The sequence below is a fragment of the Pygoscelis adeliae genome, unplaced genomic scaffold (genome assembly GCF_000699105.1).
Source record: "Pygoscelis adeliae isolate BGI_AS28 unplaced genomic scaffold, ASM69910v1 Scaffold53, whole genome shotgun sequence".
NCBI classification, from domain to species: Eukaryota; Metazoa; Chordata; class Aves; order Sphenisciformes; family Spheniscidae; genus Pygoscelis; species Pygoscelis adeliae.
The window spans coordinates 1,562,467-1,576,513 of NW_008824468.1; the positions used below are offsets into that span (position 1 = coordinate 1,562,467).

General features: G+C 38.7%; 1 protein-coding gene across 1 annotated transcript in view; it reads right to left on the reverse strand.

Annotated features, from left to right (window-relative positions):
• Positions 1-1,132: 1,132 nt before the first annotated feature.
• MBTPS2 (membrane-bound transcription factor peptidase, site 2) overlaps positions 1,133-14,047 on the reverse strand; it is a 31,569-nt gene continuing 18,654 nt past the window's right edge. The window contains exons 8-11 of the mRNA XM_009321155.1: positions 12,044-12,138; positions 9,922-10,117; positions 4,041-4,116; positions 1,133-2,700 (exon numbers count right to left, since the gene is read on the reverse strand). Of these exons, the coding sequence (XP_009319430.1) occupies positions 2,478-2,700; positions 4,041-4,116; positions 9,922-10,117; positions 12,044-12,138 (590 nt within the window). The 3' untranslated portion in view covers positions 1,133-2,477. The remainder of the gene's footprint in view (positions 2,701-4,040; positions 4,117-9,921; positions 10,118-12,043; positions 12,139-14,047) is intronic.

The following is a 14,047-nucleotide window of genomic DNA, read 5'->3' on the forward strand; positions in this document are numbered from 1 at the left end:
GAAATGTTTTTCACAGAGTACTTTTGAAATCACCATAAATGCATTTGTTGTTGCTTTAGATAGTAAGACAGAACTGCAACTCTGATACATAAATAGTAGCCGTTTTGGAAAGTAAATACCCTGTCTTACTAAATTGCATTAAAACCCCTAAGTGCCAATTAATTTTGTGCACTGTAGATCGGACAAGACACAGAGACAGAGGAAAGTGGCACAGAGTCGCTGAAAGGAAGAGCTCGGATTAGTTGGCAGCCACTTAGGTGAGCGAGCAGGCTTCTGGAGCACAGCTTCAGAGCCAGGTTTTGTGCAAGAACCAGGCTGCACCTATCCCTCCTGTCCACGGATGGATGGCAGAGTGGCCCATCAGAACTCCTACCCTGAAACCTCTATACATTTCCAGAAGGGATGATGAGTTAGACTTTCAGGGTGTCTCCTGAAGAAAGAGAAGCACGCTGCTAGCTTCTGATAGTTTGGTTTTCCTTTCTTGCACTTTGTGTGACTTTTAACAGTCCCCAAAGGGACCGACTCACGCTGGATTGACTGGGAGATTTACTGTCTTACCGGGATCTGTGCCAACGTGCCTGGGTTGAAACGACTGAAAATGAGAGGCACGGGCCTGCCATGCCACAGAGGTGAACTTCAAGAGGCACACCCAGCCTGTGACAGCACTGGAGAGGTAAGTAAACTAACACAACAACAAACAAACAAACAAACGTGCTCTCTCATTACTGCTTGAATCATCTTAAGAAAAGAATACATCTTAAGTACGTGTGAAGGCTACTGTGCAAAAATACAGTAACACATCGGTGAGCACATCAGTTACAAATCCATGCAGTAGCACCAGGAATTGGGCTCAACCCCGCTTTTAAAATTACCTGGGCTTTTACCTCTAGTGCCAAGAGAATCTATGTTAGCTGGTCGTGAATGCTTCAGTCCTCCCTGCAGGCCAGTATCTGTGAGCTTAGCTTCCACTTCAGTTCCTGATGGAAAGGCCATTTCTGTAAAGGAACTCTGAGCTGCAGCAGCTCCTATGGGGAGCGCTGTACGAGCCAGAAGTTGCAGGGTATTTTTCAAAATTTTCCTATTTCAAATATTTAGGCTTCCAAACTAGAGCTTTTTTTTTTTTTTTAAATATCAGTCTATATCGAGGCAAGGCTCTGACTGAACCTGATTTATATAAACTAGGCAATATATCACAGGAGGGCATGACAGTCAATATATAATCCTATTGGGTACAAAATATTACAGACTTAAAGAGCTTCAAAGTACGTGAGACATACTTCAGTCAGCAAAACACTGACTGTTCTTCCACTGTTCATTTAAGAACAAGGATATGGTCTGTATTCATTTCAGAAAGCAAAGTCAAATGTTTAAATAGTTCAATTCACAATCATATTCTTCCTCTAAACAATTCTGATCCAAGACCAGCTTCAGCTAAACATCTTTGTTAGCTATCTTTGAACAGCATGAATCCTAGCAAAGGAAAACAACACTTTGAAAGACAGAAAACCATCAGTGAGTTACTGTACATATTACATGCATAGCATCAGAAGATAGACGCCATAAAAACAACAGGTTTCACTTTTAACTGTAAACAGGTATAGTACAGTATTATTTTCTGAGTAAAACAACACAAACATTACTTATCACTTAGGAATAATTGTGCACAGCATACTTCAGCGCTCAGAAACTAAATTTCAGTTATCTTGTAGCTATTGCTGACAAATATTGCCTTTAAAAAATCTTCAGCTGCGTATGATAACATACAACTGAATGTGTAAGAAACACAGACATGTGGGCTTTGTTATCCTCCCACATGCCTCATTCTTAACAGATGTTGGCACTTCTCATCTACATCCTGAGGACAACATGCTTCCAGTCATTTTAGCCAGCTGAAAAGGAAAGATACTAAGCCATATGGCCTCTCTCTCCTCATTAACACATGGTAAGCATTTACTTAGCTTTTCACCATTTTCAGATCAGACTTTAGGGCTTCTTAGAGTCCAGTTTGGTAGAATACCAGATTAAAAAAAACAAAACAAGATAGTCAAGACTATGCCGACTGAGAAATGATCAGAGCCCACACAGATTTTCTGACAATTATTCAAATTATAAAATAAAACCAAAGTGGTTTTTTCTCCCACTTTACGAACGTTTGAGGCCAAATAATTCCCTTATTTTGAGATCTAAATTAATGAAGTCTTAGGCTTCTTCCTGTGAAACTTTACAATGCAATTTCTCCAAGATTAGTACAGTGCTTAAAGAGTATATAAAAAGGTTCCTAATTCTTTCTGTTAGATTTCCCTTGACCACAGGCACAACGTTGTACAGTTTTAAATTAAGACAGCAGCCACCAGTGATTGTTCTTTCAGTGTCATTTTAAGGGAATTATTTCAATCCCAGTACTGAACAAGTTTTAAAATGCAATGGATTCATTATTTCTGTGTACTTTCAGAACTGATGGAAGCGTATCCAATGTTCTATCGTGCTGTCACCATCCAAAGTCCCAGTGCAACATTGGCAGCCAAAAGTGCACTACCAGCAAGCAAAATTAAAAAGCCAACAAGCTCTCTGTTTTGTTTTTCTACAATCAGGGAGCTCAGAGTGGCTTCCAGGAATGAATTTAATATCCACTGGCCATCCAAAGCAAAGCAGGGTACAGCATTGATAACTGCCAGTGCTCCTGACAGTGAAATTAGGTACCTGGTTGACATTAGTTAAGGCTCATGAATAATATCCAAGAAAATGTAAAAAAAAAATTTAATACAAAACATATTTTTTATTTCTAGTGTGCAGAGAGAAACATATGAGGGTTAATTTTTTTAGCTGCCATTGTGTTTCACAGAAATGATATGAGTACAATGAGTTTCACACCATAACATACCAGCTCAGAGAACTGCCTTTAAAGATTCATTTGTTTTTAAGCACTAGGTTTGGATACTTAAACAACCTGCACTCTTCAAAACTCAGATGAAAGCAGGAGACAGCAAAACCACACTTAATACCGCCCATCTTCCTCCCTTGCTTTGTGTGGTTTTGGAGGAAGGTTATAGCTCTGACACCATGCCTGAAGTAAGAAGGTATTCTAGACCTATGACCTAAGTATGAAATAATGATTAGGAGTATTTTCCAAAACACTCCCTCGCTGGAGTAAGTAAATGGCTAGAATATAATTGGAAATCTGGCCTCTCTCTCCTACTTACCTGTTAGCCAGAAAAGTTGAGTGGATTTCTGTACGTGCATGTCAGAATGAGGCAAGGGTAGATAATTTTTATTGCTGGTAAAGGCTTGCTAAGTGTAATACCTACCTCCATCCCATAATGGCCGGACAAGAAGACATATGACTCAGAAAGCAGCTGGGTCAGCGTGAACCTTGGTGTGTTCCCAGAAAAGGGGAGCTTATGTAGCATCTTTACTCTAGTTTTATGGACTACACTGAACGACACTGTTTAATTATTCTATAGCCACGCATAAACATTTCAGTTCCTAAGGCTAAGGGTTCTCAGATTAGCCATATTCAAGCCTACTAACCTTCGTGTATGTGTATATATATCATCTCGTTCATTAATAAGCATGTTTTAACTGAATTGTCATCCTGCTTTTTGAATAGGCTAAGTTTTCTTTTTTGTTGAAGGAAAAAAGAAACAACCACCATACCCTGTTATTTAGTTAAGTATAATGACTCAAAAATGATAAAACTCTGACATACCAAAGCTAGCAATAACATCTCATTTGTCCTGCCGTAAATTCAAGCTTATTTTGACTTCTTCATCAGAGCTGTTAAGACTCGGCCTCCTCGAGAAAGAGTTAAAAAAAGCACTGACCAAAAATATCCTGCTAAGCACAAGAAAGTGAGAGATTTCATTCTGAGCTTGGCACATGGACAATAATCAATGCAGAGATGGGATAAAGATGTCAAAACTCTACAGAAATGTTTCAGAGCATCCTGTCTAAAATGATATCCAACTGAAATTTTGCTGGGTCACCAAATTCTAAATAGTTCCATTCTTGCCTTGAAAGAACAAACATACTTCAAAGGATACTTGCAAAATGTCTCTATCACCACAGGCAGATCGATGCTTAGAAAGTTTTGTCGTGGTACAAAACTGCTGAGACTTACTGAAATGAAAATATAAAGATACACAAAACATGAACAGTCATTCCAGGATTACAACATTATGAATTTTAGATTATAATTTTGCAGAAAAATCAGGTCTGAAATGACGTTTCTTCAAGCATGAATAACCAATCTAAATATGGTTTTGCTTGGTTTTTGTTTTTAAGAGTGCAGCCATTAAAGAAAACTTAAACATGGTCTCAGTCATAGTAAAGTCACTCCACAAAATACAGTTAGCATGATCTCAGTAAAAGTAGATCTAAGATACATATTTTCAGAGGCAACTGGACATCTGTAGTCATAAAGACCACATTGTGTAATTTAAGTCCTTTTCAAAGAAAAACATATAAAAAGAGATTATAGTTACCAGACTTTTTCAACATATGCAGTCCGCATGTATACATTCATACTGTGGGTGCACACGTGTACTTTCTCTGAAGACCAGAAAATTCCTCTCTTGCAGTACCTGCAGAAGATCCCCCTGACCTGAGGCTGAGCTCATGGTGTACAGGATCGGAGCAGATAGGGAGCAGAGTTCTGGAGTCACTCTGAGACAGCAAAGGCTAGGAGATGATGCACAGCTGCATTACACACCTTAACACCAGTTAGCCAGTACATAAGTAGCTTCTTTTTCTGTCTTCAGATGATACTGTAAGTGACTCCAAGATGTAACTTAGTGCAACTTAAAAACCTGGGAGGTGGGACTCAGCATCCTTCCTATAAATAGTGACTGGAAAATTGCAGTGTCAAGCACCACATGACCTTGAAACACTTCTTCAGTACTGTAACTTCTTCGAAGGTGTACATGAAGCTTCAGCTGACTGCATGTCAGATGTTTATGAGAGCCTCCTCAAAGAAAACTGAGGTAGCTTGAGACCTCCCAGAGTGCACTCTGTTAGTAGAGGGATGCTCCATCTGGGTTGTCTCATAAAATGTCTTGACGCAGTCTTTCAAAGTAAACAGCAGTTTCAGTCTGCCAGCCTCAGGGACCGTTGGAAAGCCTTGGTTCTGTGACAGCTGGAAGAAAGACACCTTTCCTATTAGAAGGCTCCACTGATAGTATAGCGGAGTCTTATCCCCAGAAGGAGGAGGTTTAGGTAAATTAAGGCAGAATTAGAAAATCACCTTAAGAATGAGCTTGCACAGTATCAACAGCAGTCACTCTGGCCCTCAAGAACAACTTTGGACGTGAGTTGAGGCCAGCCACAATGGCCTGAATTTTCCCTACCAACCTGGGAAAAGTTATAACCCTAAGAAATACCATCTCCACAGAGATGTGTGAAAGCAAGAGTTCAAATCCCACTCAGTACAAACATCCCTTGGGAAAGGAACAATTTAACCCACCCTTGGAGAAATTTTAAAACCATAGGCTAAGAGAACACTGGGAACCTTACAGCACTAGTACATAACATACCAAAAGTGCTGCTAAGTATACCTTAGTTAAGAGCGAGATCAGTTTTCTTCAAGTTCAATAAACAATTCAAGGACACCGGAACAAAGACAAGGGGAAAGTAGTTCCAAAGGCACGTGAGGCAGAGAACTGGTCCACTCAGTCACATAAACACATTTTTTTCTGTTAATAGAGGCCCTTCTGATCAGTCAGAAGCGATAATTAGTCCAACCAGCAAGCATACCATGGGATGGAGAGATTTGGATAGCAAGGAGTCCCAAAAAAAGAATGGGTTTAGCGTGACAACAAGCAGAGAACTTCCCAATACCAAAACTGCCACAGATGTGCCAAGACAGCTTGAAAATCATGTTCTCTCTTACCTTAGCTTAAGAAAGACCTTTGATTTAGGGGAACTGAGGGAAAATAAGTCTGTTGGATTCCTGAGTGAAGAACATAACAGACAGAAATCCTGGACACCACCCAGCTCAGAAAGTCAGAGGCATCCAAGTCAAGTGATACACAAAGCAAACAACTCATCGAGCTGAAGGCTGGTATCAGGACATCTGATCAGACCTCTTGTTCATGAGCCAAAATAGCAAAATGGCTGAGGCAGCCAGTGTATTCAAAGGTTTCAAAAGACACACACTGCAGTATACTGTAATTTCAAAGCTTGACTGCCTCTTGACAAACACCTAATGACCACTAACAAGTCACCATCCTGAATCTGAAGTTGTGCCTACATTGAGAATGGATCACTAATCTCCTTCCCTCTTTGTTACAACAAACTGTCCGTTGTCGTCCCTGACAGCCACTAGACATGGATCTAAACTCCAAACCTTGCTGCTGAAGCAATCTCCAAAACACAAAGAAACTCTTCAGGGAGTTGCTGGACTGAGCTCTAGACACTGTAATATGAGGCAATGAATTTAATGGCTGTAATGGATCAAACCTAACGGCAGCAGGCAAATCTGTCCTTCAAAGAATAACAGAAGAATTACAGAAATTATGTTCTCCAGGCTTCTCTTCAAAAGACACTGCTGGGAAGAGGTGAACAGCAATGAGGCTGGGTGAGAGAAAACAGTCATTGTTTTCCCACTCTAATTAAGCAATTCTTTGACCTGGAATTAACATTTCTTTTGTTGGCTAATGCTAGATGGTGTTGGCAAATATTGCGAAGAATGCACAATGGACACAATTTTAATTAGAAGTGATTTGCAGACTAGGTTGACCAAAGAGCTTTTCAAAACCTCTTCATGGGGGCAAGGCCATGTATGCTATAGAGGAGAGGGACAGTACAGCATGAGGTATTTCTGTGTGGTCTCCAGAAGACCTATACATGTAACCCTTTAAATATGGATTGAAAGCAAAGAATGATCATCCTCAGCAATAAGGGGAATCAAGCATGGAAATACTGAGAAACCAGACTGTACCAGATAGACTTTCATCAGGGATTATGGCTGTTGTTGCCCAAAAAACTCTCCAAAGCCAGGAGGTGGCTTTTTTTTTTTTGAAGATTTGGATACAACAGGAGCAGGAGACTGGTCCAGTTTGGGGAAACTATCTTCTAGGTAAGTTCCATCTTCTTTTCATGAAGGAAATCTTGCAGTTTTTGATCCCTGATGGGCGATGCAGATACAGTAACATTCAGGGATATGATCTTCCCTCAAGCAGTGTGAGTTCCAAATGTGAATGTTAGTCACCAGATTCTTCCCAACCAACAAGGGCCAGAGAAGGAAGCCAAGATTTTGCAATACCAGAAATGACATGAAGGAATAAAAAACCCCATACAAAATAAAGAAGAAACACTGCAAAGTTGCATGGCAATAATGACAGGGCCCTCCATTTCAAACCTACATACCATCTGTCCAACACAGGGAGAGCCTCTAGAGCATAACTGGCCTGCAATAAGGAAAGTCTAAAAGTCTTGAGTAATACCACACGAATTAAACCCACAGTATGAATTTATATTGGATTATATTAGATACTTTTTACAGAGAGAATGCTAATTAAAAGGATTAATCGATGTGTCCATCCTAAACAACATGCATTCCTAATCATTCCTTCTGTTTTAGTTTTGGCCAAATCTCCAGCACTGTAAGTTCATTTAGGATTATGATTCTTTACAGTTTTTTTTTTATACTGGAAACAAGCTATATATAGCATCCATATCAACAAAAAATATTTTTGCTAGGATGTTTCACTTTGAGGAAACAGAAACATTTTACAGAAGTAAGCTGTATAGCCTATTTCTTGTAAGTAGCCAATAAGGATACAAATCTTCAAAAATATTGTATCTGAAAGCTAGCTTCAAATGAAAATATGAAATAATTACTGCTTCTCCATAAATCAGGACTATCGTGACAACAATACAAGCCTAAGTAAAAAATAATACATGCATAATCTTAGAATCTTTTTCAAACATTACTTTAGTGACATTTCTAGAGAAAGTAAAGTCATAGTACACACTAGTGCAACTCCCATATCAGGTTGTGTGTTAAATGTAGCACCACTCTAAAAAGTAATGTGTCCTGCAGGCAGAAAGATCACGCTAAGGAATAAGGCATTTCACTAAAATGTATTCCTATTTCAAGATTCACACAGTAGAGGAAGAAATTATTTTCCTTTCTTAACTGTAAAAAAATGGTTACCACATTCTGATCAGTCACATTTGGAAAAAAAAATCAAACCTGTTGGCCCCAAGCCAGTATTGTGCAGTGCAAAGTTAAGTCTGAAATATTTAGAAGTTGTTTCATTGGAATGCATGGAACTCTGCGATGGTACAGTAGACTACCTGCTGCCCAAGCCAGGATCCTATAATTTTAGCTCTGGTGTTTTTCCAAGGGGAACATAGAGCATAGGTTGCATTTGCAGCAAAGTTTGTAATAAAGTCAAGCTTTTAGCTTTCAAATTAACACATTCAGTGTGCAATTCCCAAGGTACAGTAAATCATTTCAGAATTGTGATACACAATTCTGTAAATACACTGTAAATTGTATGTTCACACAGTAACTTCTTAAAGTAGAACTACCTCTTTAGATGCAATAACATTCTTTTCTGACTTCTGAAAGACTGGCAGGTTCGATTGTTTTGCAGAATTACTGTTCAGTAGGAAACACTGACTAAAACTCCATTGCTCCAACATATTGGAAAAGAGAACAATATCAATTGTTCTAGAGTACCTACAGTTCTATTGTTAGAGACCAAGAAAGGGAACTTAAAATAATTATCAAACTCTATTCTTAAAATTTATTGCTGTATTTGGCATAGATGTCATCAAATATAGAACTGTGTGTCGATATCGCACAGGTGAACGATGTTTTCCTCCTAAATGGCAAGAGGGCAGAAATAACAAGTGAAGATATCATATTTTGGGCTTAAATGGGGGTATAGTGTAAGCAAGTAGAAACCAATAATTTGTCACGGAGTATCAAAATATAACCAGCACAGAAAGATAAAGACTGACAGATTAACTAAAAATATGTTTATGCAAGAATGCTAATGGATTTACACTACCAGATTTCATCACTCTTTCTAAAGCTCTTTTGTACTTAATTCCAGTGCTTATTCAGAAAAGTACAATGCCTAGCTAAGGAGGTACTTCAAGATGTCTGAAGTAAAATCTCCCCCGGCGAGATATAGCTGTCTGTGAGGAACAGACAGGTTCCTCACAGGAAGGGACAGTAGTTTAACACTTCATATCTTTTTTAAGCCCATCAGAAGCTAATTTTCACCATGTCACTCAAGCTACTAAGTAGGGATGTTGATGAGTTTGTTCATTCTTTCCATACTTGCTCCAAGAGCAGAATTACTTTTTACGTGTATACCTGGCTTAAGGATACAAGCTTGCCTAAAGAAGAGCCATAGTCCATTTCAAAGTAAGGAACTAAACTGTTATATGTTATTTAATGTAGGGCACTCAAATAAAAAAATAATCAGGAAAAAACTATGTTGTGATTGTACTTGTGGCTCAGTAGTCATGGGAATCTGTCACAGATACTTGGATATTAGGTGTGATTTAAGCAGTCATGCTAATATTCCAGGCAAGGTGTTAGAGCAAGGTGCCCTACAGATTTTACAACAGCATTCTGAGAAGTTTACGTGTTAGGAAAATGCCAGTGCCTGGTTCCCATGGCTAACCTGAGTGAGATCTGTTATAGAAATAGCCCTTTCATACTTTTCTGAAAAAACAGCCATCTCATATCACATATGGTTTCTATTACCTTCGTAACTCATTGCACTGTGCACATTTCATTTTAGGCCTGAGTAGTCCATGTCTCTCCACTGGCTGTAACAAGAAATGGATTCTGCATTAAACAAGTTAACTGACAAGCACTCCAAGACCTTGTTCAAGCCGCCAGGCAAAGTAAACTGTATTAGAAATCTTTTTTGTTAAACTGTTTTAATAAATAATACCAACCTGTGTACTGAAGATGCATGGGGTGTCCTACGTACAGCATGTCAATATGGGGTGGATGTTTTACCCTGATTAGCCTTGTCTGGTTCTCTAAAGAAGGAGTCACACAAAAGCTTGGAACAAAGTCCTTCTGGCAGTCCATGTTGGTTTGACAAACTCTGCTGGCCTCAATAACTTTTCGTGCTGGCAGACAGGCATACTGCAAAGGGCATTTAAAATTATTATCAAATTTAAAGGTATTTTCCAACGATCAGAATAAAGATCCTTTTTAAAGCAAAGGAAGCGCCTCACTGATATACTACCAGCCCATGCAGAGCTGAAATCTGATTTTTTGGGTTTTTTTGTCAAATCCTGCAGAATGTCTACCTGATACATATTCAACCTGTCATTCCATTTTTGGTGGAACGTGGAAGAGAGGGTTTGCACATGTACCAAAATAAAAGTTAACTGTTTTTAAAAACGTACACACACGCACAACAAAAAATCAAGGCATCTAAACATAAGTCAGTGATTTCTAATGAACAGAGCCTGCATCAACATACTAGCGACTTACCTGTTTAAGAAGTTTTACTCTTTATTGACCTAAAACCTCATTTGGCTGAACAAAACCTTATGTTCAGCAAACAAACCAACAAACCTACTGGCTGTGTGGTAGCTAAGAAACCATTCTCAACTAAGATGAACACAGGACTTAATGCAGTGCTGTGTCCCAAGTCCTACCTATAACACTCTCTCACTCTGCAGTCTAAAAGACCAGATCTTTCTTGCTCCCCACAGGCCAAAGAGAGTACAGCAGAAAGGAACAGGAAATTCTTTTTTCCCCTCATGTCTCTCGTAAAAGCTCAGTGATAATTTTCCTTATGTTCTTAAACACAAGCGAGGAAAGTTCTTCATCTACTGTTTGCCTTAGGGGAAAGAAGAAAAAAAAAAAAGGATTTTCTTGCTTTTTAGCCTGATAGTTACACTCCCCATAGATGCATGAGTATCAGACACTCTCCATTAACCTCAATACAAGCTCCTTCTATTCTAATGAGGGGGAGAGGGCACACTTTCAAATACTGCTGCATAGCACTGCAAAGACTATTTAAAATAATTGTTCAAAAACTCACAGCCAGTCTAAGGACACTTGAAGGTCACAGGCTTCTGGATGCTTTTATTTCTTCTCTGTTCCTAAGTAGCAGCTATGGGCTTAAGAATGTCAAAGCTCAGTGGGGTAGTGATTTATCAAGTCTTGCTGAACTTCAGGACATTACCAGCCACTGTCATATTTCAAATGAACTGCTGGTCTGTGCTCAATTCTTAGTGGTTAAATACCACAAAAACACCCTGGAGTGGGAAGCTTACCATCGTAGAAACTGTAAACATAGCAGATGTAGGAACAGACTTATTTCCATTTCTTCAGGTATTTATCGCTAGAGGTCAGAACAATAACAAACTAGTATGTGTAGAAAAGTTTACACAGTTGCTACTTGTGCTCTTTTTCTTGTAGAGAGAACTGTTAGAAATATTACATCACTGTCAACATGGATCACGTAGTTTAACAAACATTTCTGTATTTTGAAGAGAGTAAGTCAAAAACCTACTGAGAAACTTTATATGTTTCCACACGTTACAAGAAAATCAACACGGTGAAAAAGGAATCAAATAGAGGCCCTGATTTGGAGAAACTGGGCAATCTCTAGGACCTTCTCTTGCATGTGTTTAGTTTAACCCAGTGAACAGCACTGCTGGCTTCAGACAAAATAACTGAACAGATAGTCCAGTGCTTTGCTTTGCCTGTAGTGCTCAGTACCTTTAAAGACTGAAGCACCAAAATAAGCAATTTCACCTTGTTCTCAAAAGTTGTTTTTTCTCACCAGTATTCTCATCCAGTGGTGAAAATGGGAGAGGTGTCTTTCTGCCTAAAGGAATGAGGGGTATAAGATCTCTTCTGGTTCATGGGAAAAATCATAACTAATACTTTGGTTTTTTAAGCTGTAAATGGGGAGAATAAGATACACGTTTATTACAAACTTTAGGTATTCTTAAGCACTTGAGCATGCTGCATAAACGTTGGTAAATATTACTAATTTAATTTAAATAATTTCAGATTTACCAAACAGAATTAGCAGTTTAAGTAACTTACCAGGTGGCTGTTCAAGTTATTGCTGTAGGAAAAGCAAATGTCTGTGAGGCTGTTGTTACTACAACATTCAACTGTGCCATCGAGTCTTCTATAGACTAAAGAACATAGGCAAAGAGTAAATGATCAGTATTATAGTAACTTCCTGAAAAGAAATTAGTCTATGAATAAAGTAAAACAATCATTCTGTAGCCTTCAAGAATTATAGTAATTCACAGAGCCTAGCTGTCGTTCAGTCACAACTAAAAATAAGCTTCACCCCTTTAACAATGTCACCTGATTTCAATCACGTCACATACTGATTTTTTCATCTTAATAGATCTCCTTGAGATACTGGGGATCTACCACTGCAATGTTCTGAGCATTACGAGTTACAAAATATTATCCATTGCCCCCAACTTGTATTAAGGTTTGGCATAGAAATTAGTTACCTGCTACTGTACTGATTTCCCTGGCTGACTATGCAAATGACCAAGACTCAAAACATCCTCTTTAAAATGTGAAAGCCTTTACAAGATTCAGGTTTTGAAAGCTTTCCAAGCCTTGAAGGTTGCAGCAGTGAATAAATGATGTTTTAAACCGTGACTTAAATACTCTGGTACACAAACTTTGCATGGATATTCTTTAGATTAATTAAACCTAACTTAATCTACAACAACAGCTTTTAAAAAAAAACACAAAAGAATAGTCACTGTAAGAATCTGTGTCACAGCAACACTGCAGTACCTTCCTTAGGTAGATTAAGCCTGCAATACTGGTTTCTGATTTATCACTGCATAACCTGCAGTCCACTAACATGGAACTTTATGCCTGGGGCTTACAGGTGCAAGCACTGTACCATACAATCCTTTTTTCAAGTACCCTGAGGCTAAGCAACCACATACATTTTTGAATAGTGAATGACCATGAAATTAGTTTCCTTATAAAGTACATTGAAAACACTTTTTTTTTTTTTTTTTAAATTTCAAGAAGGTCCTTGTGGCATTGTTTTCTGTCTAGCTTCATACTCAAATACTTTATTCTCCATTTGTTTTATGGTCAAGTAGATAGGGTCCAATTGCTAGATACATTTTTATTGATATTCTGTATTTATGTCAAGTTGTGAACTGTCAAGATTTTGACAAATGACAGCTGCTAGAGACTGAATAGAGTTCATTTAATTTCAGAGGAATATTTCTCACTGCTGGAGGCTTATGGCTCCAAAAATGCAGACAGACTGGTCTGATTAGAATGCAGCAGTGGGACAATGGGCTGCTAACACAACACAGCAACCAAGCTTGAGTCTCTAGTATTAAGTCTCTAGTATTTCAATCTAAATAGGACCGGTTCAGTTGCAGAATATGCAGTTTTATTATCCATGACTCTGAAATTGCATTTCAGAGAACAGCAGAACCTGAGCCTATATACCTATAGCATCTAAGAATTGGTTCGTACTTGCCATCCGGGACCAGCTGAAAGTTGTGTGTGACAAAGTTGCCCTCCTCTTCAGAGGGATAATCCAAACTGTTAGGTCTCTCAAAGCAGGATCTTACGCATACTCCGCTAGTTTCCAGTTTAAATATTTATCTTAGTTCCAGCTGTAAGATTACTCTCCTCACATACTAAAAAAAATAATTACCTTTCAGTCTCACAGGAGAACTATAATGCAACAAAAAACATGGATAGTTGAACTCCCTGACCTCCTGTTTACTTCCAGTATGACGGAAAGATGCAGCGACCATTTTAAAGCTTTGAATAGCATCATATAGGTTTTGCTCAGTAGCAGCCCCCTACCTCCGGAATTCAGTCTCCATGGATGCCTGCATGAAACAAACTCTAGAGAGCTTTAGGGCATAGAATCATAGAACACAGAATCGTTTAGGTTGGAAAAGACCTTTAAGATCATCAAATCCAACCATTAACCTAGCACTGCCAAGTCCACCACTAAACCATGTCCCTAAGCACCACATCTACACATCTTTCAAATACCTCCAGGGATGGGGACTCAACCACTTCCCTGGGCAGCCT